This window comes from Ornithorhynchus anatinus, chromosome 15, assembly GCF_004115215.2.
Source record: "Ornithorhynchus anatinus isolate Pmale09 chromosome 15, mOrnAna1.pri.v4, whole genome shotgun sequence".
In the NCBI taxonomy this organism is placed as follows: Eukaryota; Metazoa; Chordata; class Mammalia; order Monotremata; family Ornithorhynchidae; genus Ornithorhynchus; species Ornithorhynchus anatinus.
Window position 1 is genome coordinate 8,554,022 of NC_041742.1, and position 12,514 is coordinate 8,566,535.

Here is a 12,514-nt window from a genome sequence, read left to right on the forward strand (position 1 = left end):
ACCCAGGATGATGCCGTTGGGGGCCGCCGGAGGCTGCCAGATCAAGCGAACCGAGGTCGTTCTCACCTCCGGGAAGAGGATACCCACCGGGGGTCCAGGCACTGGAACGAATCACACGGGGGTGGTATCGGGGGCGGGGGGGAGGGGGCCAGAGGGGCCGGGCCGGGGATGGGACCCCAATCCCTACGGCCCGGTGGGAAGAGGGGGCAAGGATCTGATGTGGGCGTGCTTACTAGGTGCAGGACACCAGGGTAGAGAAGGGGCACAGGGTCACATGGGGGTCTCAAGGCCTCCGGTCCTCGGGCAGGGACTCAGGGGTGCCGCTGCTTGCCCACTCACCGTCATCGAGGGTCCTCTCCAGGACGGGCGGGGTGCTGGGCCCACCGTCCCCGACGCGCGTGAAGGCCAGCACCCGGATCTCGTAGAGCACGTACTTGGCCAGGCCCGTGAGCTGGACGCTTCGGGAAGTGTTCCCTTCCACCGGCCAGAACTGCGTCTGGCCGTCCGAGTCCTTTTCCTTGAACAACACCTGGCGGCCGCAGGGGATGGCGGGGTGGTCAGCGGCCGGGGCCCGGACCCGCGGCCCAGCCTAGACCTCTCCGGACTCCTGCTCCTGGCTAGGGTCCCACCTGGATCTTTTCCTATCAGCCAGTCAGTCAGTCGTATTTATTGACTGCCGACTACGTACAGAGCACTTTACTAAGCTCTTGGGAGAATACACTATAACAATAAGCAGACACATTCCCTGCCCACGACGAGCTTACAGTCTAGAGGGGAAGACAGATCGATATTCCTTCCCTGAAGGAAGGACCGGGGCCAAGGATTTGCCCTCCTGCTCCTCAGAGGGGACACTGGGCCAGAGAAGGGCTCTGCTTGGCCCATGGTCACACAGTACCTCCTTTATGATGATGATGATGGCATTTGTAAAGCGCTTACTATGTGCCAAGCACTGTTCTAAGCGCTGGGGTAGATATAAGGTAATCAGGTTGTCCCACGAGGGGCTCACAGTCTTCATCCCCATTTTACAGATGAGATAACCGAGTCACAGAGAAGTTAAGTGGCTTGCCCGAGGTCACACAGCAGACAAGTGGCATATCCGGGATTAGAACCCAGGTCCTCTGACTCCCAAGCCCCTGTTCTTTCCACGAAGCCACGCTGCTGCTTCTTTATGTTGGGGGAACTGGGATTCCAGGGCTCCTGACCCCTCACCCCCTAGCCAGCCACACTTTTCCAGGAAGAATTACTCACTCTGGGGTGGAAGTCCCCTAGACTGAGAGGCAGTGCGGCCTGGTGGGTAAAACACAGGCCTGGAAGTCAGAGGACCTGGGTTCTAATCCCGGCTCTGCCACTTGCCTGCAATATACAAAACAAGTACAATATAACAATATAACTGACACATTTCCCTGCCCACAGTGAGCCTGCTGTCTAGAGGGGGAAACAGACATTAAATAAATTATTTTTTGGTCCTCTGCCTTCCTTTCCACCAGGGGCCCACAGCTTCCTTCTCTCTTCTCCTCAAGGTTCCTAACTTTACGAATCTGGACTCAGGAAACCATCAGGCCGGAAAGGGTCAGGCAGGGAACACAAACAGGTAGGTCTAATGGAAAGAGCATGATCCTAGGAGTCAGAGGACCTGAGTTCTAATCTGACCTCTAGACTGTGGACAGGGAATGCGTCTGTTCTATTGTTATGTTGTGCTCTCTGAAGCACTCAATAAATACGAATGCCTGGCTGATTGATAGAATTTGGGTTCTAATCTCAACTCTGTCAAATGCTTGCTGTGTGACCTTGAGCAAACCACTTCACTTCTACAAGCCTCAATTATCCTATTCTCCCTCCTACTTAGACTCTGAGCCCCACGCGGGACAGGGACCGTGTCCAACCTAATTCACTGTATCCACCCCAGCGCTTAATAATAATAATTACGGTATTTGTTAAGCGCTTAATATGTGCTGGTCGTTACATTTAGGGCCGGGGTGGTTACAAGCAAATCGGGATGGACACAGTCCCTGACTCACATTGGGCTCACAGTCTCATTCCACCATTTTACAGATGAGGCAACCGAGGCACAGAGAAGTGAAGTGACTGGCTCAATATCACACGGCAGACAAGTGGCAAAACCAGGATGAGAATCTAAGACCTTCTCACTCCCAGGCCCAAGCTCTACACACTATGCCATGCTGCTTAAAAGAGTGTTTGGCACATAGTAAGTGCTTAACAAATACCATTAACCACCCCCGCAACCCAAAACGGGAGTGGACCCCCAAGGGAGGAGTATGAACATCTCCACCCCCTCCCCACCCACTCACGGCAGACCCCGGTGGGCCCCGTCCCCCACCCCCACAGGACTCACCTTGTAGCCTAGGACGAGTCCGTTGCGATCGGCCTCGGGGATCTCGTTCCAACGGACCAGCATGCTGCTCGAGGTGGTGGCCAGTGCTGAGACGTTGGTGGGGCCGGATGAGGGCACTGGGGAGGCCAGGTTGGGGATGGAGAGGTCGGGTCAGGGTCCAGAGACCCGAACTAGACCCCGAGGGGTGAGGTCTGGGCATAGGAAAGCAGGGCGAGAGGGCGCTGAGGCCGGTCACTATAGCGACAGCGTGAGTTAGCCACAAGGGATCCGAGCAGCCTGGCCTTGCGCTCTCCGGGCACTTTTTAGAGCACTCGGTCACCATGATCCCTCCGACCTCACCCACGCTACTCTCCTACTACAACCCAGTCTTCACATTGCACTACTCTAATGTCAATCTACCCACTGTATCCCGATGGCATCGGTCTCGGAGTCTCTCGCCCACATTTTATTTGTCCTAGAATGCTCTCTCCTCAAATCTGACAAGATTACTATCCCCCTATATTGAAGGCACATCTCCTCCAAGAGGCCTTCCCTGTTTAAGCCCTCCTTTCCTCTTCTCCCTCGCCCTTCTGCATCACCCTGACGACCTCCCTTCATTCATCTCCCACTTCCAGCCCCACAGCACTTTTGCCTGTATTTGCAATTTATTACTATTAATATCGGTCTCCCCCTTCTAGACCGTAAGCTCGTTGTGGACAGAGAATGTGCCTGTTATACTGCACTCTCCCAACAGCTTAGTATAAAGCTCGGAAAACAGTAAGCACTCAGTAAATACTTTTGACTGACGACTGACAGCAAGCCCTCAATAAATACGGTTGAATGAACAAACTCACGGGTCGGGCGTGCCCTGAGCAGGGTGGGCACGGAGGTCCAGCCGGATGTAGAAGGGGTCCTGAGGGGAGGCCTTAGCCAGTGTCGGGGATGACCAGGCCCGAAAGCCATTGGGATGCGGCCTTCCCGGTGCTCCTCCTCATGGCCCCCAGCATTACCATCGCTCAATCCAGGGAGGGCCGGACTGAACTTTTCAACCAATCAGTTGCAATTCTTGGTCCCCCGGCCCCTCCCCGCAGGCTCACTGATTCTGGGTCCCGGGGGTGCGTACGTGGGGGAAAGGCTGGGGGGGCGGCTACCTGACTCCCTGGTCCGTCCGACGACCACCTGACTCCAGGGCCCGGGGCCGATGGCGTTGAAGGCCTGGACTTGGACACGATACTCGGTCCACTCCTCCAGGTCCTCGAGGGTGTATTCGCGCTCCGCCCGGTCGGGGATCACGTGGGCCGCGGCCTTGCCCGTCCCGTCGGCTCGAGCGCACTTGATCTTGTAGCCCACCGACTCTGGGCTGCCGTTGTACTCCGCCTCCGGGAGGGGCTGTGGGGCAGAGGGGATGTGGCTGAGACGTCTGACGGGCCCCCGCCGGACCCTCGCTGTGAAGGTCATGGAGAAGATGGGAGACCCAGAGTCTAGTCTCGGAAGCAGCGTAGGGGAAAGAACCCGGGCGTGGGAGTTAGAGGTAGTGGGTGTTACTCCTGGCTCTGCCACTTATCAGCTGTGTGACTTTGGGCAAGTCACTTAACTTCTCTGTGCCTCAGTTACCTCATCTGTAAAATGGGGATTAAGACTGTGAGCTTCACATGGGACAACCTGCTTACCTTGCAGCTACCCCAGCTTTAGAAAAGTGCTTGGCACATAGTAAGTGCTTAACCAAATACCACTATTATTACTATTGGGAAAGTTACTGTCCTCTCTGGGGCTCAGTTTCCTCATAAGTAAAATGATCTCTAGACTCACTGTGGGCAGGGAATGTTTCACTTATATTGTTGAATTGTACTCTCCCAAGCGCTTAGTACACAGTAAACACTCACTAAATATGACTATTTGTTCCCTCAGCAATAACAGTAATTGTGCTTTTTGTTGAGGGGCTAAGAGCGAGGGTAAATCCAGTGCAAAGAAGTCAGACACAATCCTTGGCTCAGTGGAAAGAGCTTGGGCTTGGGAGTCAGAGGTCATGAGTTCTAATGCCGGCTCTGCCATTTGTCAGCTGTGTGACTTTGGGCAAGTCACTTAACTTCTCTGTGTCTCAGGTATCTCATCTGAAAAGGGGGATTAAGACTGTGAGTCCCACGTGGGACAACCTGATCACCTTGTAACCTCCCCAGCGCTTAGAACAGTGTTTTGCACATAGTAAGTGCTTAACAAATACCAACATTATTAATCGCTGTCTCACACAAGGCTCACAGTCTAAAGGGGAGGGAGAACAGATAGTGAATCTTCATTTGAAAGATGAGGAAACTGAGGCCCACGGAAGGGAAAGCTCAATAAATACTTCATTCATGCATTCAGTCATATTTATTAATAATAATGTTGGTATTTGTTAAGCGCTTACTATGTGCCGAGCACTGTTCTAAGCGCTGGGGTAGACACAGGGGAATCAGGATGTCCCACGTGGGGCTCACAGTCTTCATCCCCATTTTACAGATGAGGTAACTGAGGCACAGAGAAGTTAAGTGACTTGCCCACAGTCACATAGCTGACAGGTGGCAGAGCCGGGATTCGAACTCATGACCTCTGACTCCAAAGCCTGTGCTCTTTCCACTGGGATTTATTGAGCACTCACCGTGTGCACAGCACGGTGCTAAGTGCTTGGGATAGTACAGTACGACACCAGACACATCTCCTGTGAGCAATGGTCCTGCCCACAAGCATGTTGACCGACTGACAGACTTGCTCAGAAACGTCAGCCAGCAGGCAAGTGGCGGAGTTGGGATAATAATATTTGTTAAGCGCTTACTATGTGCCGAGCACTGTTCTAAGCGCTGGGGTAGACATAGGGGAATCAGGTTGTCCCACATGGGGCTCACAGTCTTAATCCCCATTTTACAGATGGGGGAACTGAGGCACAGAGTAGTTAAGTGACTTGCCCACAGTCACACAGCCAAGTGGCAGAGCTGGGATTAGAACTCATGAGCCCTGACTCCAAAGCCCGTGCTCTTTCCACTGAGCCATAGAACCCAAGTCCTCTAACTCCCGATCCCATGCATTCTCTTGCATTCTCTCCAGCGCTTACACACCAGGAGGCAGGAAGTTTCCTAAGCCAATCCTTACAGATGGAATGTCTCTTGTTCGAAAGGACTCCAAGAGAGGAGATGGCAACCACTCTCTCAGCTTCTGCCACCTGGGCAGCCAATCCTCACTGTTGGGAAGTTCTTCCTTTGGTCTAAGCCCAATCCCTCACCACTCTAAGGCCCTCCCCGCTACCCCCCCCCCCCCCCCCCACTGCTGCCCTTCGTGCAGGAAACCAGGTCGGGCACCCTTACCCAGGCAGCACGTTAATCCAATCACTCATCCTCTCCTGCCCTGATTCCTGTATCAGCCTCTTTGCTGACCTCCCTGACTCCTGTCTCTCCCCACTCCAGTCCACACTCCACTCTGCTACCCGGATCATTTTCTACAAAAACGTTCAGGCCAGGCTTTCCCACTCCTCAAGAAACTCCAGTGGTTGCCCATCCACCTCTGCATCAGAAAGAAACTTTTCACCATTGGCTTTAAAGCACTTAATCACCTTGCTCCCTACCTCACCTCGCTACTCTCCTACTCCAACCCAGCCTGCACACTTTGCTCCTCTAATGCCAACCTTCTCACCGTACCTCCATCTCGTCTATCTCGCTGCTGACTTCTCGCCCACATCCTGCCTCTGGCCTGGAATGCCCTCCCGCCTCATATCCAACAGACAATTCCTCTCCCCTCTTTAAAAGCCTTATTGAAGGCACATCTCCTCCAAGAGGTTTTCCCTAACTAAGCCCCCCTTTCCTCTTCTCCCACTCCCTTCTGCATCACCCTGACTTAATCCCTTTTATTCACCCCTGCCCCCCAGCCCCACAGCATTTATAACCATATCTATAATTTATTTATTTATATCTGTCCCCTCCTCTAGACTCCAAGCTCTTTGTAGACCGAGAATGTGTCTGTTTAATGTCATACTGTGGCTTCCAAGTGTTTAGTCTAGTGGTCTGCATACAATAAGTGCTCAATAAATAGAATTGACTAACAGCAATCTGTTCCAGTCCCCTTTTGCTCTTGCCTTTGATCCAGTTTTAGGTGAGTTATGTGAGGCCGTGAGTTGGGTTGTGGGGTGGGGAGGGGAGGCGGGGCAACGGGTCTGAGTGTGGGCCTGAGTCTCCAGATCAAAGTCCCGAGAGAACCTCTCTCTCCTCCCTCCTCCTCATTATTTCCCTTCCCTCTACTTGGGAAGATACTTAGGGAAATGAACCAGAGACCATTAAGAGGACAATCTCTGGGATTGCCCCGTTATAAAAGAATTTTATTTTCACACTCTCTTAGCTTCTAGAGAAGGGAAGGGGTCGGGCACCATGAAGTGGAGCTGAAATCTCCCTAGGGTCCTTATCTCCTCCTACCCAGCTCCACAGCCCCCAACTGGTTCCCCTCCCCGATTCCTGAATCAAGAAATACCATGGCCTAGTGGATAGAGCAAGGACCTAGGAGTTATAAGGACCTGAGTTCTAATCCTGGCTCAGCCACTTGTCTGCTGAGTGACCTGGGACTAGTCACTTAAAGTTCTCTGTGCCTTGGTTCCCTCATCTGTAAAATGGTGAGCCCTATGGGGGACACAGACTGTGTCCAACCTGATAATCTTGTAGCTAGCCCAGGACTTAAAACAGTGCCTGGCATACGGTAAGCACTTAACAAATACTACAATTATTTTTATGACTGTCCCTGTTAAACTTCCAACTCTGCTACAGGGGAGAGGGTCCTGGTGGTCTTTCAAGGGGACAGGGAGTAGAAAGGGAGTCACCAACAGGGATGGGGGAAAGGTTGGTGGGTGGGGGGAATCATATCTTGAGCTCCGCTTCAGGCACAGAAGACCTGGGTTTTAATCCTGGCTCAGCCACTTGCCTGCTGTGTGTGACCTGGGACAAGTCATTTAATTTTTCTGTGTCCCAGTTTCCTCATCTCCAAACTGGGGATTCAATCCCTCTTTTCACTCTTAGTCTCTGAGTCCCTTGTGTGACCTGATTATCTTAGTGTGGTGCTTGATACATAGTAAGCACTTAGCAAATACTACAATTATTATTATTTACTATTGTTAGAGAGTGCTTAACCAATACCAGCCACAAAAAGGCTTTGGAAGTAAGGTTGAGGGCCCTGGGCCACTGAGGTGCTTGCTTGGTGGGGCAGCTGGTTCCCCTGGGATCCGGTCTGGGGGTGTTGGGCTCCTGTAGACTGTAAGCTCATTGTGGACAGGAAATGTGTCTATTATATTGTACTCTCCAAAGTGTTGGTATTTGTTAAGCGCTTACTATGTGCCGAGCACTGTTCTAAGTGCTGGGGTAGACACAGGGGAATCAGGGTGTCCCACGTGGGGCTCACAGTCTGCACCCCCATTTTACAGATGAGGTAACTGAGGCACCGAGAAGTTAAGTGACTTGCCCAAAGTCACACAGCTGACAAGTGACCGAGCCGGGATTCGAACCCATGACCTCTGACTCCAAAGCCCGGGCTCTTTCCACTGAGCCAGTACAGTGCTTAGTACAGTGCTCTGCACACAGTAAGCGCTCAACAGATAAGACTGACTGACTGACTCTAGTCCCGTAAGCTTGCTGTGGGTAGCGAATGTGTCGGTTATATTGCCATACTGTATTTTCCCAAGTGCTCAGTACAGTGCTCTGCACAGTAAGCGCTCAATAATTAAGATTAATTGATTGATTATTCATTGGGCTGCCAGGAGGGGAAGGTCCCTTGCAGACAGAGAGGATATCATGACCCCAGGAGGCTGGAGAGAGGTCAGTTCTCAGAGGGCAGGATCATCTCTATTATACTGTCTTCTTCCAAGTTCTTACTATGGTGTTTGCACACAATATGCACTCAATAAATACCATTGCTCGACTGGCCCTGGCTTCTGGTTGAGTCAGGGAACACTGATAATAAAAATGGCATTTGTTAAGCACTTTCAGTGTGCCGAGCACTGTACTAAGCGACGGCAAGTGCTACAAGGTGGGAATTGGCCTCAGACCCTGGTTCTCCGGGGGCCCGCGATCCAAACGGACAAGGGGAAGAGGAGATTGGCGATAGGGCAGGGGTGCCAAGTGGTACGTGGCACTCCCCCCGGTGATGATTCCTTGCTCCGGCCCCCCGAGGGTTCTGGCCTCGCCATCCCCTGGCCCCTTGAGCCCAGGTCTTCCACCCTTCAGCCCCCGGGGCCCGGCTTTACCATCCAACGTAGCCACAGGCTGGTCTCGCTGGCTGTGCGCAGGGTGACGTTGGCGGGTGCCACATCGGGGGCCGCCTGGAGGGTCTGGATGCGGCGGGAGGGCAGGCTGGGCGGGCTGCTACCCACGATGTTCACCTGCCGCATGCGGAAGCTGAGGAGGTCGGCGGAGGAGCCCGGACACAGAGACACAGAGACACAGAATGCTTCCTGGAGGGTGGGGATGACCGGGGCTCACCCGGGTTGAGGTCAAGGGGACCCCGGGCAGGTCCCACCCGCTGGGCCCCCTGCTCTGACCTGTAGTGGGTGTAGGGGTTGAGGTCGGGCACCTCCAGGGAGCGGGCGTCGGGTTCGTTGCTGACGTGGTGGACCAGCACCCACTCTTCCCCCTCGCCGGTCACTCCCACCTGCGGGCGAGGGGAGGGTCCGTGAGATCCGGATGGTGGGGGGCGGAGGTGGTGGGCAGAGGGGCAACCCCCTCTGCCGGGGTCACCCTCGAGCCCGTGCATGTCCCGGAGCCCGAGAATGAGCCCTGGGCTGACAATGTGGTATGTACTAAGCTCTTACAGTGTGCTGAATGCTGGGGAAGATACAGGAGGAAGATGTTGGACCCAGTCCCTGTCCCTCATGGGTCTTACAGTGGAAGGGAGAGGGAGAATGGGCAATGAACCCCCATTTGAAGACGAGGAAACCGTGGTCCAGAAAGATGAAACCAGTTGCCCAAGGCCACCCAGCAAGCCAGTACTAGTGGTTAAAGCAGAGGTCTGGGAGTCAGAAGGACCTGGGTTCTAATCCTAGCTCCACCACTTGTCTGCTGGATGACCTTGGATGAGTCCCTTCAGTTCTCTGGGGCTCAGTTCCCTCACCTGTAAAATGGGAATTAAGACTATGAGTCCCATCTGGGACAGGGATTGGGTCCAACCTGATTAGCTCCTACCCCAGGACTTAGAACGGTACCCTGGACATGGTAAGTACTTCACAAATACCATAAAAAAAAGAGTGGCAGAGCCGGGTTGAGAACTCAGGTCATCTGATTCTCTGGCCCGGGACCTTTCCGCTAGGCCTCACACCTTCTCTGTGCCACGGTCACGGAGCAGAACTGGGGAGAAAACAACTTCTGAGCTAAGGTCCTACCTCTCCCTGCCGCCAGAGTTCTAGATTGGGGCTCCTCACAGCGACAACCATGAAACAGCTCGTTTCCAGACTGTAAGCTCGTCGTGGGCAGGGAATGTGCTTGTTTATTGTTGTATTGTACTCTCCCAAGCGCTTACTACAGTGCTCTGCACACAGTCAGTGCTCTATAAAGACGATTCAATAAATCAAACAGTTTCTGCAGTGTGGCAGTCCCACAAATCTCCATTGTCGGGGTGCCTGTGTTCCGGGGGAGCCCAACAAGATGGTCTTCCAGGTTGGGATGACCTCTTCTGACCCAGCAGATGCCGGGTTTCGGGAGAAAGGAGGAAGCAGAGTAGCATAATGGTTAGACCACGGGCCTGGGAGTCAGATGGACCTGGGTTTTAATTCCGCCCTGCCACTCGTCTGCTGTGGGACCGTGGAAGAGTTACCACTTATGTAAATATCTGTAATTTTATTTATCTGTATCGATGTCTGTCACCCCGCCTCTAGACTTTGAACTCATGTGGGCAAGGAATGTCACTGTTTATTGTTGTATTGTACTTTCCCAAGCACTTACTAGAGTGCTCGACACAAAGGAAGCACTTAATAAATACGATAGAATGAATGATGGAACTTCTCTGTGCCTTAATTATCTAATCTGTAAAATGGTGATTTCTCTCTTCTATGCAAGCCCCATGCAGGGCAGGGACTGCATCTGATCTGATTAACTCTTATCTGCCCCGGGTAATTAGAATAGTCCTTGATAGGTAGTCTGTGCCTAACAAATACTACAATCATGCAAATTATGCAGATGACTGAAGCACAGACACCACTTGCTACGTTTGTGGACATCGTCCAGGAATCCACAGCCAAAATGGTGGGGCAGAGATAATGAGAAACAACATAATCCAGTGGATAGAGCACAGGCCCAGGACTCAAAAAGACCTGGGTTCTAATCCTCTGCTCTGCCACTTGTCTGGGCAAGTCACCTCTCTTTTTTGTGCCTCAGTTACCTCATCTCATGATTCCCAGGACGTTTTACAGTGTCTGGCATATAGGTAAGCGCTTAACAGATATCATTTTTTTTTTAAATAAAGGGGGTTGGAGTCAGCGACGGAAAAGACGCAGGGTCTTATCGGTCAGACCTAATGAGAGGGACCGTGTCACAACAGTGAACACCTTTCAGACTTGGGCCGCAGGGTCCGTATCAGCCAATGGAGGATGGGGCCGGATCCTCTGGGGAGGACTGGGCCTGCTCTTACCTGCGCTTAGTACAGTGCCTGGCACATAGCAAGCGTTTAGCAAATACGATATACATTATTATTACCTGGGCCTCCACCTGCCACCGGGAGATGGATGTTTTCCCATCGTAGCCGGGTCGGAACTGGAGGGTCACAGAGCGGGGACCGATATTAGAGATGCCCAGGTTGGTGGGAGCCCCTGGAAGCTCTGGAAGGAGAAAGCCAAGGAAGGTGGAAGTGGGGGGTGGTGCCAACACCCAGAGAGGAAGGGGAACCCCTGAGTTTCCATCTTCCCGGGTCCTGAGTTCGGGAGTGGGTGGCAGTGGCAGAGTTTGAGTTGAAACACCTGGAACTGAGGCTTCTCTGAGATCCCTGCTATTGCGGGGTCCGGGGGGAAGCCCACCTTTTATGGGGCTTTGGCCTTAGGGTGTCAGCCCCATAGGGGGAGAAGGTCCTCTGTAGACTGGAAGCTCATTATGGGCAGGATACGTGTCTGCTAAAATATTGTATTGTACTGCCTCAAGCGCTTAGTACGGTGCTCTGCACAAAGTAAGCCTTCCCTGATTAACCTCTCATCCCTCTCCGCTATTCTCCTCCCTTCTGTGTTTTCTATGCTCTTGGGTCTTTACCGCCTAGGCTCTTTGATACTCTCCCCGCCCCCAGCCCCAGAGCCCTTCTGTATGTATCCTGATACTCCGAAGCTTCCCTTACCTGTCATTTTATTTTAATGTCGGTCTCCCCCACTAGACTGTAAGATCCTTCTAGACTGCAAGCTTACTGTGGACAGGGGATGTATCTACCAATTCTGTTGTCCTGTGCTCTCCCAAGTGCTCTGTACGGGGCACTGCACACATCAAGTGCTTAGTAAATACCATTGATTGATTGACTTAACCTTGTGGTCCGAGATTGTGTCTATCAACTCCTGTGTCTACCAACTTCGAGGTCTGCAGGGTACTTAACCCTTCCAAAAGCTTAATCCAGTGCTCTGTGTAAACTCTCAGTAATTACCATCGACTGATCACAGAAGTAGACCTCAAGAGTGGACGGCAGGTAATCTGACTCCTCCCCTCGGTCCTACGCTATCAGTTCCCATCAGCAAATCATCTCCCCTCCAGGAAGCCTTCCCAGATTGATCCTCCCCACTTTCGCTCACTGCAGAAGCCCTCTGGTCCTTACGTCTCCCTCTACGTCCCTCTGGGCTGCCTCTACGGGGGTCCGGATCTAGGCTGGGGTGCCTGCTTCCGGGAGCGGAGGACGGGGCAGAGCCGGGGTTTGCTCTTCCCCTGCTGCTTCCCTGGGGGGCGGGCGTCCTCACCTGGCGGCACCCCGGAGGAGATGGTGGAGGAGGACACCTGTCCCTGCCCCTTGGAGGTCATGGATGCCACTTCGATGGTGTAGGTGGTGAGGGCGGTGAGGCCGGTGACCCGATAGTCCAGCGTGACGTTGGGCAGGTAGTGCGTCACCCGGGTGTTGGTGCGGTTGTATTCCTCCCAGGAGATCCGGTAACCTGCGGAGAGCATGAGAGTGTATCTGCCACTGCCCAGGACCTCTCCTTCTGTCTCTCACCCCGGTCCGGATGGT

At 53.2% G+C, this 12,514-nt stretch overlaps 1 protein-coding gene across 2 annotated transcripts in view; it reads right to left on the reverse strand.

The window, feature by feature from the left end:
* Positions 1 to 12,514, reverse strand: part of SDK2 (sidekick cell adhesion molecule 2) — a 180,926-nt gene that overhangs the window by 40,579 nt on the left and 127,833 nt on the right. For both annotated transcript variants that reach the window (XM_029079921.2, XM_029079920.2), the window contains exons 21-28: positions 12,249 to 12,440; positions 11,020 to 11,141; positions 8,874 to 8,983; positions 8,580 to 8,730; positions 3,484 to 3,721; positions 2,354 to 2,469; positions 340 to 529; positions 3 to 101 (exon numbers count right to left, since the gene is read on the reverse strand). In XM_029079921.2, the coding sequence (XP_028935754.1) occupies positions 3 to 101; positions 340 to 529; positions 2,354 to 2,469; positions 3,484 to 3,721; positions 8,580 to 8,730; positions 8,874 to 8,983; positions 11,020 to 11,141; positions 12,249 to 12,440 (1,218 nt within the window). The remainder of the gene's footprint in view (positions 1 to 2; positions 102 to 339; positions 530 to 2,353; positions 2,470 to 3,483; positions 3,722 to 8,579; positions 8,731 to 8,873; positions 8,984 to 11,019; positions 11,142 to 12,248; positions 12,441 to 12,514) is intronic.